At 34.4% G+C, this 16,595-nt stretch overlaps 1 protein-coding gene across 1 annotated transcript in view; it reads right to left on the reverse strand.

Moving 5' to 3' along the window:
• Window positions 1-16,595, reverse strand: part of LOC150107231 (transmembrane protein 145-like) — an 84,796-nt gene that overhangs the window by 28,170 nt on the left and 40,031 nt on the right. Inside the window, exons 3-8 of the mRNA XM_090391726.1 lie at window positions 15,633-15,707; window positions 12,804-13,004; window positions 8,316-8,397; window positions 7,587-7,658; window positions 7,297-7,446; window positions 5,467-5,639 (exon numbers count right to left, since the gene is read on the reverse strand). Coding sequence (XP_090247852.1) covers window positions 5,467-5,639; window positions 7,297-7,446; window positions 7,587-7,658; window positions 8,316-8,397; window positions 12,804-13,004; window positions 15,633-15,707 — 753 coding nt within the window. The remainder of the gene's footprint in view (window positions 1-5,466; window positions 5,640-7,296; window positions 7,447-7,586; window positions 7,659-8,315; window positions 8,398-12,803; window positions 13,005-15,632; window positions 15,708-16,595) is intronic.

Genomic DNA, 16,595 nt, shown 5'->3' on the forward strand with positions numbered 1-16,595 from the left:
CCTGGGAAGGGCCGCAAAAACTGTTTTAATTTTATCCATTAACTGGGCTTTTGTATTACTGGAAGTGCGATTGGTGTCTTTTTCAACTGCGCCCCATACAAAATAATCCATGGGGTTAAGGTCTGGGGAGTTTGGAGGCCAAACATTTGGACTGGTGAAGTCGTAGAAATTTTCAGACAACCATTTTTGACTTTTCCCAGAGGTGTGGCAAGGGGCCGAATCCTGCTGCCATACATACGGCCTACCATTGGCTACCCTTGTTATCCAGGGCTTGACTACAGTTAGCAACTCCACGAACAAAGCCCGAATTCCAATGCCAGGGTTCTTCAACACCTGTTCCTGCAGATTTGCGAGGAATTCTGCTGTACGAACGCAATCAGATCGTCTGCTAGGGATCTTTCTTCTTGCTACATCCTCGTAGTCACCATTGCAAGTCTCTAGTTCATGCCTGATTGTTTTTACTGTATTCAGGGAGCATTGGGCAGCAGTCGTAATATCCTTATTTTGATGGCGGGCACGAATCATCATGATACAAGTTATTCTCTTCCATGATTCAGGTGGGTTCCAGCTATCCATCCTTTCTGACATCTTGTATATGAATGAAGAAGGGTCCAAACTTTTAAATGAAGAGAAGTGTGTGTTAATACATGTAACTTACGGAAAAATATAATTAATTATAAATATGTCAAATTTATCCCGAACACCCTGTATGAAAAACAGGAAGCACATCACACGTATAGCATCAGCATACAGCAAACAGATACATGTAACCTGTGGAGCGCCGCAAGGAGCTGTCCTATCTCCCATTCTATTTAACATATACACACACGACATAAGCCATCTTCCCTAAAAAGTAAAATCTTCCAATACGTAGACGATATAGTCATGGTATCCATTCACAACAACGCATATATCGCTTACACAAACATGCAACCCGACATCAGTCAAATCACTAATGGCTAACCGAAAACGGCATATATAAAAACCCCAGAAAAACAAAGCTAATGATATTCAAAAACCCCCGAACCCTACCCATAGAAACTAAATATCTCACTATCTGACCTCCAATCTCCTATACACAAAGCGCTGATCCTAAAACCACAACCATCACACAGGTGAAAACAACACGTTATCTAGGACTTCACTTCGATGCTGATCAAAGTTGGAATAGTCATACAAACTACCTACACAACAAACTCAGGATAATAGCAAGCAAACTATATCGATTAAAAGACATTGCCCTGACACAAAAAATACTAATCTATAAAGCATTATGTGAAAACATTTTAAGATATGCAATCACATCCTACGCATTCTGTGCAGACTATAGACTTAACAGATTACAATGGTTGCAAGATAAAATTGTAAAACTGATATTCTGGGAACAACCCACTCTTATGCGGGCAGCACAGACACAATAGAAAATATTTAAGGTGAAACACTTATGCCACTACACAGTCATGTTAAAACATTACTACAGCCCAACATATAGAGTAACCAGAACAACTTATCAAATAACAAGACCACAATCAACAAACTACATAACATATAAATACAACAATCATCATGGCAAAGCCACCCGAAACTTCTATGTACCTGACATGATAAACAAACTGCCGTTCGACAACAGAAACCTAGGAACATACAGAGAGCTGAAACAGGCGCTATATAAATATTATAACGAGAATGAAAATTAGAGCGATTCCTGTTTCTCTCTCTCTCTCTCTCTCTCTCTCTCTCTCTCTCTCTCTCTCCCCACACACAAATCTATAACAAACCCTCTAAAAAACATCATTACAAGGACACAAACACACCATATCCAAATTAAACCCCACGTGCAAAAAAGTTAAACTGTGCAAAATCGGCTGTAATCTTCCAAGCACATACCTGCAAACAGTAAAATCAACACCTGGCTTGCGACCGGTATAGAAACAAAACCACGAAACCACCGCCATCTATTATCATTCTCAGATAAGCTCTGCAAAGCTCCGAGGAAGAAATAAAAATGCCTCCCAAAGAATCAAGTAAATATTACAATCGATTTAATAAAAAGTGAATCATTGTAAATTTAAATGAATCATTGTAAATATATGTTGAAAAAGATGAAAAACACATTATTAGTATCATTATTTATGCAATTTAAATGAGATATTTTCCTAGCATTCTACTGAAAAAAAAAATATATATATATAGATAATAATGTCATCTATCCTGTGTAACTGAACTATAATTGATTGTAAACTATTACAAAAATCATTATTACTACAAATAATACACAAATTGTTGTACCTATATGACTTGCACACTGAAAAAGTTTGAGATAAATTGGTATCTGAATTGAACCACATGTGAAAAATTGTATGCAATTATATTAAATTGTATAAATATGTGTATTATATGTATTATATAAATATGTGTATTATGTATTATATAAATTGTATGTATATGTATGTAATTTAATTGACAGATAATAAAGTATTATTTGACATTTGAAAAAAAAAATATTATTATTATTAAGGGAGAGCTGTTGTGTAGGCATGCGAACTGGCACACACAGTGGTTCTAACTCCTGTTTTTAATTTGAAAGTATTGCCAAGTAATTCTACTTGTCACGCCGAAGACATTGATATAAAATTAATCGAAATTGGCTAAGAAGAATCTAAATTTTGAGTGCTGAAAATTGAACACAGTGGACCGTGGTCAACAACGAGCAAAGAACAAAGACATCACCATCGTTCACTCCATCAGTCATGCTACAGTTGCTCAAGGGAAGAAAGGTGAATCATGAAGTGCAACAAGTGCCTGAAAGATCTATTCTGATGGAAATCATATAACCTGTAGGAAATGCCACATTACACTTGACATGTTCCAGCCTTTCAGAAATAACCTGGCAACGTAAATCCAATGCAAAACGCGATGAATGGAAGTGCCTATATTGCAGGGAGCACAAAGAAACGCTACTACACAGGGCGCAGTCGATTATACCAGAGGCAGAATGAGACGACAAACGAACTGAACAAATAAAAAAATACAGGTGAGGCATAATTTGAATTCTTTAAATATACTAAATTAGAAAACGGTTTAGAGACTATAAAAGCCAGCTTAGTAGATCTTGCCCAAGAACTCTTTGATAAACAAAACGAACAAATAACAAAAAAATCTAGCGAATATGAGGATTTTGTTAAACATAATAATTTAGCAGTGGAAGAAGTCTTGCAACCGGTAAAAGACATCAAAACTAGTGTTTACATACTAACTGACAGGCAACATAATTTATGAAAGAGACATCCGAACTCCACCAAGAACTTAATTCCCTAAAACTACAATACGAACGTTTAACTACGCTACTGGCCAAGACATCTATAGACGTCAAGGTTATCATGGATGCGAAGTGCATATTAAAATTGTAATACCATTGATATTACATTGAAATATATGATGGATACGAAGCGTATGAGATTACGTATTTGATCCATAATGGCCAGTAAGGTGGTTAAATCAGCAACAATATAAAGAAGATCTTGTCATAAATGGTCTTCCTGAAATTTCACCTACATAAAACCTCAGAGGCATAGTTTTAAAATTAGGCTATGCAATTGACATCCCCCCTACAGCATGGCGGCATTCAGACTGCAAATGGGATTCTCAGGAAACAAAAAACAAGGCTTGCCACTACCTGCACCAGTCATAGTTCATTTTAAAAGAAGTCCACATGAGACAATCTCATAAAATCCAGCAGACTGAAAAAAAGTTACCAAGGACTTGAATGCATTGCAAGACAATACACCAATCCTATCTGAATATTTAACACCATTCAACCAAAATCTGTTGTACCAAGCAAGAGAAGCAAAAACAGGAAACAATTACCAATTTTTGTAGATCAGAGATGTTAAGATATTCTCTAGGAAGTCACAAACTTCAAAGTCGATACAAATCAAAAGCTCAGAGGACAGATATGGTATCACAGTGAAAAAAAGCCTCCTAATTAGATCAAAAAGAAGACCGCAACAAAAATGAACGTGAACCATCAGACAGATGTAATAACATCGGAATATCAGCAATTTCACTTTGATCAAACCTCTCAAACATCAGCCTACTTCCAACACAGCAATCAAACTAATAAACCACAACTAATCGGTGTCATCCTCAGATAAGTTTACTAAAAACTTCAAGGATGCAAGGTGAGACATTACATCTAAACCGAGATCAACACAAAAAAACCGTTTATTACATTGAAGTGCTGTAGTTACAGCGCTTAAATATATTAAAAAAGCAAAATTGTAAAATATATATAATTTATTGCCATTGTATAAATACTGTTAAAAATGTAATCTTATTGAAACGCAACTATAAATTACCATCTACAGTAACTATTATTAATACATTATACAAAAATATTTGTATGAAATTTATTGTTTAAAAAAACTGGAACACTATGTTTTGTAAACGTATAATATATAATCATAATTTTAAGAATAAAAATTATCGAATTTTTTAGCTGCTTTTTTAAATCTAATGTGGAAAATAAACCATCATCTACAGCGCTACAGTACTTAAGAAACCAAAAAGTCACTACGAAACATTCAGTTGAATCTACCAAAGAACTATTTATGAAGACAGAATTTCTCATCGTTGCACCTAATAACTAAAACCTGTAACATTGGCCCGGGTCATACGGTTTTTCTTCCTGAATTTTGACAGTCTTTCTCTGTCAACTGAGGGTTCTTCTCTACAGGGTATACAGTTGAGCAAGTGCCAATGGCTTCCCGTGTGGAACAACATTGATCATCAAATTCGAATCCCAAAAAGGTAATTACAATAAACTGGAAAACAGGCGACCCATTTCCCTCGTCTACACTGACTGCAAAATAATAGCCAAGGCAAATCCCTAACATGATTAAACCCGCACTAGACTAGAAGAGGTGACAGACAAACAATAGAGGCTATGCCATCCCAAACAGGTCCATCCATGACAATTTGCACTTCATCTGAGATCTGAATATGACACTACTGAGTTCTATAGAGAGGGAAGAGGGATCCCTACCACTCATTATCCTACCGTGATTAATTTCCAATCAAATGAAAAGAATTTCTAAATGTAGTTCGCCTCTTAAACAAGATTTAAACTTGGGTCTTTCCAACCATTGGACAAATGCTACGTGTTGCTCTTCCTACTGCACTGCAAAGGGATTTTCTGCAGAATCCCGACATAAAAGCTTTTAAAGTGTTAGTGGTATTAGGGATTCCATTACTCAAAAACAGCAGCAATGTCAACCAAAGGGAGGACAGGATTTGTAAAAAATTTAGCCATCATCACAAAAAAAAAAAAAAAAAAAAATATTTGAAGTGAGAAGTATTAAATTTCATACAATGAGTTTAATAATAAATCTAATTACTGGGTCAAATAACATTCAATGAAGAATACATAATTTAATTTTTATGACACTATGTTTAGAATTAACTTACCATTTGTTCATAAATAAATAGAACTGCGTATACAAGAACATATACACTCATAAAGCCTCCTATTTTTATCCACGTCATGCCTTTTAAACGTCCTCTGGTAATTGTGTAGCCTTTAGCGAAAAGTATAAGAAGAAGTAGAAAAAGAAGAGTACTAATGGACTCCATGAGTTTACCTGGAAACAAAAGTTTAAAGCGCCATCTTTAATGGCAATACAAGGTATCTTATATAATCAAAAATGTAATTTTTTTTTTAAAACTTAAGTTTAGTTTTGTCCCAATAGCTTTCGTTGTCACTGTTACAATAAAGGCACCAGAATAATAATAATCGCTTGAAATTTATTGAAATACATTGAAACGCAATTCGCTAGAGTGTGATTTACGTTTAAGTTATTTAAATATGTAGAGTGGCAGTTGCGCATTGGGGACTAGAGTAGTTAATCCCTAATTATTAGGCTTGTTATCGGTGTCTTCATCTGAAGAATTCAGAAAAAATGTCGCACGATTTTTAAGGAACCTTTCTTATAGTCGTAATCATTTTAGATTAAATGGATGAGTTCTAGGCTAATTCTTGCAATCTGTTATGGATAAGATTTGATTAGAGGTAACTAAAGTCATAATATTATGCCAGTTAATTACATACGTACTCCTCCGGGTCTGTATGTTTTGTGGAGAACAACCAGCTTCTGAGAGGAAATATTTTTCCACTGCATTCCAAATATTCAGATATTTCCAACTAACGCATGTCGTTTCAGACGCATTGCAGAGCGTATCCCCTAACACCAGGTCTGTTTCCGTTTTATCCACCTACAACCCAATCACAAACTCTTTCTTGCCATCGATAAGAAATATTCACTTATAATCTACAGTGCTTGATGTACGGAGATAAGTATAAATACTCTATTTGGTTCGCATTTTTCTCTGTCAGACGAAGACATTGTTCGTTTCCGGTTTTATCTCTTTGCAATATCTCACGGTTTCGGCTTTGCTGTATTTCACCAACATTCCCTATTTGTGTTTGTGAAGAACTGCTGTGCAGCTATTTTCACTAGATAAAAATATACACGAGACATCGATTAATGGAACAAAATCTGCAGTCGTAATTATGATACATACGTAAGGAAGATAGTGATGGAATAAGTTCTACTTTTCCTCAACCATGAAATGAAAGTAGGTAGTATCGCTTTGCCAAATTGATTTTTGTCCTCCATAACCGTAACATTTCCGGTAAAGGGTACTGAACTTCACTTCATTGATAACGGTACTCCTTGGAATGCACTTCGGTAAGTGAATACACATGTAGGAAATCACTGAGACAATACTTCATTTTCGTGCACATCAAGCGTAAGGATTATGATTAGTTATGCATGAACATTACAATCATTCATGGTTTCAGGTTGATTCTTAGTAATAAGCGTAACAGAAATGATTTGGTTACTTAATAAGTTTACTTGAAATCTGGCATTTGGGATTGCTGCTAAAAATTTCTGAACCATTTCCGTTTTGTTTAAAATTAGTAAAAATTTTAAACGTATGGAGTAAAAATAATTTTTTAAATCCATTATTGGTTGTTACTGTAGTTTAATTACAGTAGTTAAGAACACAGATACGAGGAGAACCACGTTTCAAACCAAGCCCAAATATTAATGTATTTTTCAATGATGCAAATAAACCCATTACGTTTATGTAATGGTTTACAATTAGTAGATAATTACAAAAACTTGAAAAATTATTTTTAAGAATTAATTTTTTGGGACATTGACAATGTTTAAGATGGGACGTCTGCTACATAAATTTTGGAAAATCATTGCATTTCTTCAAGCGCTAACTTACCTAATAGTTTTAAAATGGGCATTCCAATACCGTCCATAGCATAAAAACCATACGATATACAAAGAAAAGTTAGACTGATAGATTCATAAATTACTGATGCCAAGTAGATGATATACGTCTTATGAAGGAGATGGCGACTGCGAAGAAGATCTGTGGGGTGAAAAAATAAAATATATTTCTCAGAAGAAATGTAAGCATAGAAAACTATAGGGTAAACAGAAATTTTAACGGCCCATGCATAATATAAGATATACGCATGCGCAGTATCCATACATTGATTTGACACTTACAGGCTTCGAAGAATGAAGCGATCAGCAAAATGATATAAAGGACGAGGTACCCAATATCCATCTGAAGAATATCTAGATGAAATAAAATTAGACAAGAAACTCAGGATATTAAGCAAATACAAAGTGCAAGAGAGAAACATTTAGATTTCCTTGTACGTTCTTTATATCTAAAAACTAACATTAATAAAAATAAATTTCTGATTTCTGGTTGCTTTGAAGTTTACTCGGACATGTTTCACGTCTTTCATGAGGGCAGTAAAAGAAGGGGGCGGGAAGGGGGAAAAGTGAAATGTGATTTATTCTTTTTATCAAGTTATCCTGAAATAAATAACTGGAAAGATATAATCTTGATTTGCAATTTTACAAATCTGAGAGTGAAGTACGATCCAGAAAGGAAAACAAATAACTTATATCACGTCTTGAAATTTCAACTATTCCACTTGATCATCATTAATTTCATAATCAACTCAACTACTATATTTAACAAAACATTCGATAATATTATTGAATAAAAATGTTCAACTCGTATTGTATTTATAAAGCATTTTCTATTAAACCCTGAAATATATTACTCTGTTTGGAGGAATCAGTGATAGCATCGGAAAAAACCTATTGGAATATAAACATATAAACTTAAAAATATTTATCTCCTAATCTTTCTTCATCTAATTATTTATTTTTACACTTATTAAGGTGAAAAGATAAATGTTCTTGATCATACACACTTACAAAATTCATCTGCCGAAAAATGCCGAAACCAAGGATCGTGTTCATCGTTCGTCATCAGTATCCTGTACTTCATCTTCAGACCCTGTTTTGAGAAGATAAAATAGATTACTATCGAAATCATTACAAACTATAAATAATTACGCAATGCGCCATACAGTAAAACTTTTACTTACTTATGTATTTACTTATGTGTATTATATTTTATGTGGATTACGTATATTATATTTCTAGTTATTTAAAAAGTAGTACAAAAAGAAGCGCTACATGCATCACCAATACACCATATATGTCATGCTACATGTGTGTCCTTCATAAAAATGGTAACTGAGGTAAAGTGTGAAGAAGTTCAGAGTGTAAGGTATCCACTACTTCTCTCTCTCTCTCTCTCTCTCTCTCTCTCTCTCTCTCTCTCTCTCTCTCTCTCTATCTATCTTTTCATATAGATCCACCAGAGTTTTCAGATAAACTTCGACACTTCTCTACATTTTATATCCACTAGGCTTATCTTTACCTGGTCATTCTTCCTTTTACTTTCTTTTACTTCTTTTCCTAGTATAATTTCACTTTCTCCTTAACGGTTTTCACTCCCCAGGCTACTTCTTATATGTCTATCCATCAAATTGTTCACGATATAGGATCTATAATATTGTCTTTTATTTTGGATACGACGATTTTATTTTGGAGCTCATGCTTTAAAGTTTTACTCATCCATTCATTTAAATCTACTGAGATTGCGAATTAAGATATTGAACACCCTTTGCTATTCCGTTATTGAAAACCCTTCAAATACCCTTTGACCACTTCCCATGCAGCATTGATTCCTCCACTATGAGGGTTGCATACATGACACAGATGCAACCTGCTCTCTCAGTTTATTTAATCGCCTACCTTATATTTCCACATATATCTTATTTTAAACAAAACCCACTACTTATTTTTCCATTATGCAAGTTAAAACTGGCTGATCACTTACCAAATCCATCCCAAATCTAACATTCTTGCAAAAAAAGTTCGACGGACGGACTGCTCAATTAAGTTGTCTCTCATTATCTATATAAATTCACGTTGCCTCCTTTTGCATACTTTATTCTGTCTATATTATCCCCATAACTGAAATCACCCAATAACGATGGGTGATTTCAGGCGATTTCATGAGGAGGAGCCAAGTCCTCCTCAGTTGATCCTGGTCTGCAGCAGGACCCAAGTATGAATTTTATACGAAAATATTTCCTTCGTGCTAAACAGCCTCAGACATTTGGTTGTATTACTCCTGCTGTTACTGTCATTCCCAAACATTTCACTACTCTGGTTGGCTCTCATACATCGACAGTCATTAGCAATGCTCTCCTCCCATCATATTCTGAACACTTTCCTTAATACTCTGCAATTCATCATATTTTATCCTTCTAAGAAAGTCCTCTACTGTCATCTGAGTCTCACTAATGCCAATAATATCTGTTCATATGCGTTTAATAATGCTAATATTCCTTTCCTTTATTTCTGATGCATTCGGAAGAAGTGAACATGAACGACAATTAGCCACCAGCCTGCCTGAAAATTCAAGAAACTTTAAAATCCAGATCCATTCAAATATGTAGCCTGAGTTGATTCTTGAATTAAATTTCATTCCAACGATTGGTATCACTATCTCTCCTATTCCACGAAACCTCATACAGTTTCTGGAGTTATCCTTTCCATACCATCATGTCCTTTTCTCGCTCACTTTGTAATATCAGTCGCAATGAATATCACATCTTAATATGTTTTCAGGCACTCACGAATCTTTCTTTGTTTTCCTGTCCCACAGTTTATAATCCTATTATGCGAACAGAACTTAACCTTTGAGATGGAACTGAAGGATTTATCTCTTAAATATCTACTATCTAATTATCGTTTCCACTACCTTAGAAAAACTGTTCTCCAAACCGCTGCAATCTATTTATCTTCTCATTACAGTTCTCATTCAGATGCAAACAATACTCAGCAAACAGCCCCTCGTACCTTCAAATTTACTCATAGATTAACATACGCAAGATTTCTCGTTATATACATCCTTGCTCTGATATCATTCATAATCGCCGCCTTCGCCCTTTTTCTCATATCTATACTTCCAAATATACTCTACCCCCTAAAACCTTTCGTTATGCTCTCTTTAATAACGCTCAGATTCCATGATATTTCATTCACACTTCCCCGTAAATTATTTGATTATATGCTCAGTCAAAGTCAATTCATCTGCACTTCAGCCTCCTGCACAGGCTTTTATTCATTTTTCAAGCTCCTCAATTCTAATGGAAACCTACATTTAAATCTAAAGATTAGCCTTTGTGTATGATCAAATATCAAAGCTTTCTAACTTATTAAAACAAGATTTATTTGTTGGTGTAGTAAGTCATTTGGTGTAGTATTGATTTATTCGAAAAATTCTCCTGGAGAAAAGGTAGGATTATAATTTTTCCAACTGAGTTGAATCTCAACCAAGAGAAGTAGGAAATTTGCTAGAAAAGACTAGAGGTAAATATAAGACCAAGAATCAGATCAAAGGTAAGATCAAGTGAAATTAAATCGTTTTTGAAAGAAATAAACTAGGAATATGATTAATAACATAGAGGTTAAGAAGGTTGTCTTCTCCATTTAAATGGTTGGAACATTTTGTTTCATGGAGTGTGGCTAAACACTCCATGATTCAAGATTACATCCAGTACTTAAAAACATTTTGTTTAAAGCACTGGCTGTAGTCTTGAATCATGGATTGTTTAGCCATAGCAATTCTTGTGGAGTTAGTAGGAACAATGGAGTATACTATAGTCTGGAAAAATATAAATAGGGATATTAATCGAGAAAAGAAGGTTATTTATATAAAATAGAAAGAGGATAGACGATAGAAAAGAGTCCGGTGCATTGGTGGATTGAAGAGAGAGGAAGAAATTGACCATGGCCCGTAGAACAAAACATGGCTACTCTTCTACCAAGGAGTGAAAAATAGACCAAAGGATAATAGTCTGCTGATTGAGAAATATTTCTTTTTTTCCTTCAAATTGACAGTGGTTGGTTGTTAGCAAAATTTAACATGGAAATCTTCATCTGTTTATAATTAATTAATTCGCGATTAAAGGAATTAAACAAAGCCAAAGACTAGAAGCCTGTTTCGGCACGCTAAGGACTATACTTTTATTCTCTCCTAGATCTTCACATAACTCGTTTTCCTTTAGGTTTATATTTTTTCACCTCCTTTGGTAGTCTTCATTCTTCCATTGCTTGTGTATGATTTCTCCAGTTCTTTTGCTGTTCTTTTATTTTATCATTTATTGCCTATATTTGTCATGTCTTCCTTATTCCATCATTTCATTTTTTTTAACTCTATCCAACTTTCTGACCCCCAAAAACCTTTAATTGTGTTTCTTTCCCATTTGGCTGTTCGCTTTGTAGCATCACGGATTGCTTGAGAATGGTGTAATCTATTATCTACATTATTATCTATATCAAATGTTATATCACATCATAAATGATGAAAATGGGTTACTTGTTCTAGAGTCTGGTTTTCAATTACTATTTTAGTTCGTATAAGATATTTATTTACCCCAGAATGGCATATTTCTTTAAAGGAGTTCGTAAACTGTATTCACTACTCTTGCTGTAAATGGAGAACAGATGCCTGAAAGTCCTCTTCTGATTTTCGTGTGATGATTGATTATTTTCTTAAAGCATTGTGATTATTGTGATGAAGTTAATTGACTTTTATTCTTGAGTTTACTACATATTTTCACTTATATATTAAATAAGACAGGAGAAGGGCTATATCCTTGTCGGACTCCATAATTACTTTCTATTTCTTCTGCTATGTATTCATTAATATTTAAGATTGCAGTTGTAATTGATATATATGCTCTTATTTGGCTTTCATAACTGTTTTCAATAGCCTTGGTCTTCTGTTATATTTCATACGTTTATTTTTCTATTAACTCAGTCAAAAGCCTTTTCATAATCTATAAATTCCAGGCGAGTCTCTAAATTAAATACTCGTCTTTTTCAAGGTTTATTTTCAGTATGAATACATCATCAATGCAACTTCGATCCTTTCTAATAACAAACTCTCAGCAATAGTAGCAACTTTTATTTAAAATATTACCATTATAATTTATGTCGTAAATTATAATTTATGTCGTATTTAATAAGCTAATATCTCTGTAATTTTCGCACAGACTTGTAATCTTCTTTCTTAAAACCTGTTAATATTACAGCATTCTTTCCATTCTTGGGGTACATTGCTTATTTTCAGTCTCTCTCTCTCTCTCTCTCTCTCTAGAGTATTACAGGAAATTTTCGAGGTTTATTATTCTAATATCGGATATTACACAAAATAAATTTGAAAGTAAATGATGAAAATATTTTTTAAGCTTTTTTTTTCTCGAACCTGAGAATCGCAGTATTCCATATATATGTCTAAGCATTTCATTAAAGAAATATTTTTAGTACGGTTATACTTACGATTTCAGAGTCGCAGTTACTGATTGCGATAAACCACCAGCGTGCTCTAGCACTTTCGAATTTTCTATGGTAAGCACAATGGAACACACTCATGTTACTATCTTGTTTCTCTGGCATGCACATCGAGGGGGCAAATCTGTCGGTAAGATTCACTATCTGTCCAAGCCTATAGGACAGCACTGCTTCCTTTTCTTCACAGGTCTGAATATACGAAGTTAAATTAAACTTTTTGTAAGTATAAGATAAGAATAAAATAAGAAATAACCATAACCACATATCAAATTTTTATTTATATGGAAGTATAAATTTATTGACTGAAAAGTTTGTTGGATTTACATGAAAATAATTACCACTAAATTAAAACGTGTCCTTAAGTTATATAACGTTTTATTTAATGTGTGTGTGTGTGTTTATAACGGTTAATCACACACACACACACACACACACACACACACACACACACACACACACACACACACACACACACACACACACACACACACACACACACACACACACACACACACACACACACACACACACACACACACACACACACACACACACACACACACACACACACACACACACACACACACACATAATCTAGGCAATAAATAATCAAGGCAATCAAATTCGAAGACAGCTACAAATATTTGGGAATTTTAGAAGCATCACAAATTCTGCAAAATAAGATCAAAGAAAGAACTAGAGCGGCATACATAAGACGATTAAGAAAACTCCTTAAGTCAATGCTTAATGCTGGAAATTTGATAAAAGCAATTAATACCTGGGCTATACCTGTTTTGAGATATTCAGCAGGCATTGTTGAATGGACCCAGCTAGAGATGGAAGGTTCAGACCGAAAAACTCGAAAATTAATGACAATGCATCATGCCCTCAATCCTCGCAGTGACATTGATAGGCTCTATCTATCACGCAAAAAAGGATTTAGAGGATTATTACAAGTGAAGCAATTTATTGAAGAAGAAAAACGAAATTTGAATGATTATCTGCAGCAAACAACGGAAACATTTCTAATTGAGGTAAGGAAAGAGGGTTTATTTAAACCCATGAAGACAAAATTGGAATACAAAACCAACCAAGTAAAAGTGAGAACTGAAAGATGGAAAAATAAGGCATTGCATGGAAAATACCTTCACAGCATAGAGGACAGCGCTGACAGCAACTTGACCTGGCAATGGTTGAGAAATGGAGCACTAAAGAAAGAAACAGAATCGGTAATTTTTACAGCGCAAGAACAGGCCATTAAAACCAACGTTATGAAGGCAAAATACAAAAAATTCAAGAAGATAAATGTAGATTGCGCAAAGAAAAGGAAGAAACGGCAGACCACATTATAAGTGGATGCAGAAAAATTGCACAAATTGAGTATCGTAAAAGGCATGATAACGTAGCTAAGATAATCCACTGGCATTTATGTAAGAAGTATGGGTTTAAAGTATCTAAAGACTATTGGAAGCATAAAGTTTACAGAAAGTGGTTGAGAATTAAAAAGCTAAAATGTTCTGCGATTTCAAATTCCAGACTGACAAAAGCTTGGAATGTAATTCACCCGATATAACAGTGGTTGAAAAAAGTGAAAACAAGAGTGTTCAGTTTATCAAAATATCAGTACCAGGAGATAGTCGGATTGACGACAAAGAAAATGAAAAAATTACAAAGTATCGCGATTACTTTGTAATTTTGATAAACTGATACTGATAAACTGGTACTGATATTTTGATAAACTGATTATATATATATATATATATATAATCAAAAGCCCTCTGTCAGAAATGGAATAATATTTGTTTTTACGATGACGTGCAAGCTGGTATTGATGGTAGTGAGAAAACTCGTGCATAATAGTGAATAATGTCGCGTGTCACTTCACCTGCAGCATTTCCTAGAACAGTCACTAAAGGTCTGGTGTTTGTAGACAAGTACAAATGAATTTGTGCCTCGGCTACTAATACCAGAAGATTTTAGGGTACTGTACCACGATGACCATTTGGAACAAGCGTCAATTTCCATCGTAATTCAGACAGCTTGAAAGTGTGTGAATCTGCTCAGTATTTAAGTGTTATAAAACGAGCATTAACTGTTGGCTCGATTAAGAAATAAAGTTGGCTTTACTTTCAGTTTCGATAAGGAGCTAATTACTCCCAGCTCTAAATAATATTTTAAATAGTAATAAGACGTCTAGCTTTACATACCACAGACAAAGCATTACAAATGATTCGAATAAACAAAAAATAAGTATTTGTAATAAACATAAGTATTTTTGGCAATTTTATCACTTTACCTGGAATGATAAAATCAGTAAGATTATGAAAACTTAATCTAAATTGGTATAAATGGCTTTAGGCACTCACAACATTGTGTTGGCGAATCCACACTGGGATTCACCAACAACGTGTAAGTTGGTTTGAATCTCAGTTCGGCTGACCACTCCCGATATATAAATTATTAAGTTTCATAATATAGTTGAATCCGGTTAAATTACGTGCCATGTCATTGTATTTATTTAAAACATCTGCCGGTTTCTACTAACCTAGTTAAACTTTAAACTAACCTAGCTTTAGTAGGAACAAAGCTAGCTTTTATTTAGAGCGAATTCTCATTTTATTATTATTTTTTTCATATTAAATTTAGTGTTTTGTATGTGATGTCATATACACACACGGCGTTGTTTACTTTTTTCTGATAATTTTATTTCATCGGGCTATTATATATATATCCATAAATATAACTCACTACATACTCTCTTAACGTAAACTTAATCGAATATATGCTTTCACAATCATAACTAAATGATTAACTTACTTTGTTCTTTCCGTAAACTGCTGGCCATTGACTTTTGGCATCGTAATACAGAAGGATCTTCTGAACCCGATAACTCTGGAAAGAAAAATTAGTATTATAGCTAACAGTTGCTAAAACAGTCATTAAAATTCAGCACACTGTTTCAGGAAGTTCATGATAAAGTTATACATTGCGGGTAATGCATGGTAAAACTCATTGCGGATGAACCAAACTATCCACACAATCTATCATATCTCTCTCTCCTTGAACCTATTAACAGGCAAAGCATTCACAACTGATATTGGCAACCCATTTCACTCATCCAACACTCTCCAAACAAAAAACTAGTCCTCACATCCCTAATGACAACATCTTTATTCAACTTCCAGGGATGACCCCCTTTGTTCTGGTCCCTCTAGCCAAGTGCTGAAGCATTTCCCCTGCATCTATCCTATAAAACTCTTTAAGTAACTTAAAACGTTCCTATCATAACCCCTCTTTTTCTTCTATCAATTCCCAAACCTTCAATCTATTTTCATAGGGAACATTCCACAGACCACTCACCATCTTGGTCGCTCGCCTCTGAATCTTTTCCACCACTTCCTGATTCCCAAGAAACTCAGGGGACCAGACTTGAGCTCAGTAATCCTTCTTAAATGTTTTGCACATACTTGTATACTGTTTCGGCCTTGATATGTGGGCATATCAAGGCCGAAAGAGGAACAACAATTGCCTTATCTCTGCATGTTAATGTGTTCTTCAACAGCCAAGTAAATTTATGGGTCACCTTAGCAACCTTAGCAATATGTCCTCTAAACTTTATCTCTCTGTTTGCGACTATCCATAAATCTCTAGCTTCATCTATTTTCTGGAGTACAGTTCCATTAAATGGTACACACTTTATAATTAAACATTATACTGACATACTATTTAAATCTTCCTGCAGGAAGATTTAAATAGATGTATGATAGATTGCCCACAATC

Source organism: Typopeltis vanoorti, chromosome 4 (assembly GCF_054136105.1).
Source record: "Typopeltis vanoorti isolate ZY-2024b chromosome 4, IOZ_Tvanoo_1.0, whole genome shotgun sequence".
Lineage (NCBI taxonomy): Eukaryota > Metazoa > Arthropoda > Arachnida > Uropygi > Thelyphonidae > Typopeltis > Typopeltis vanoorti.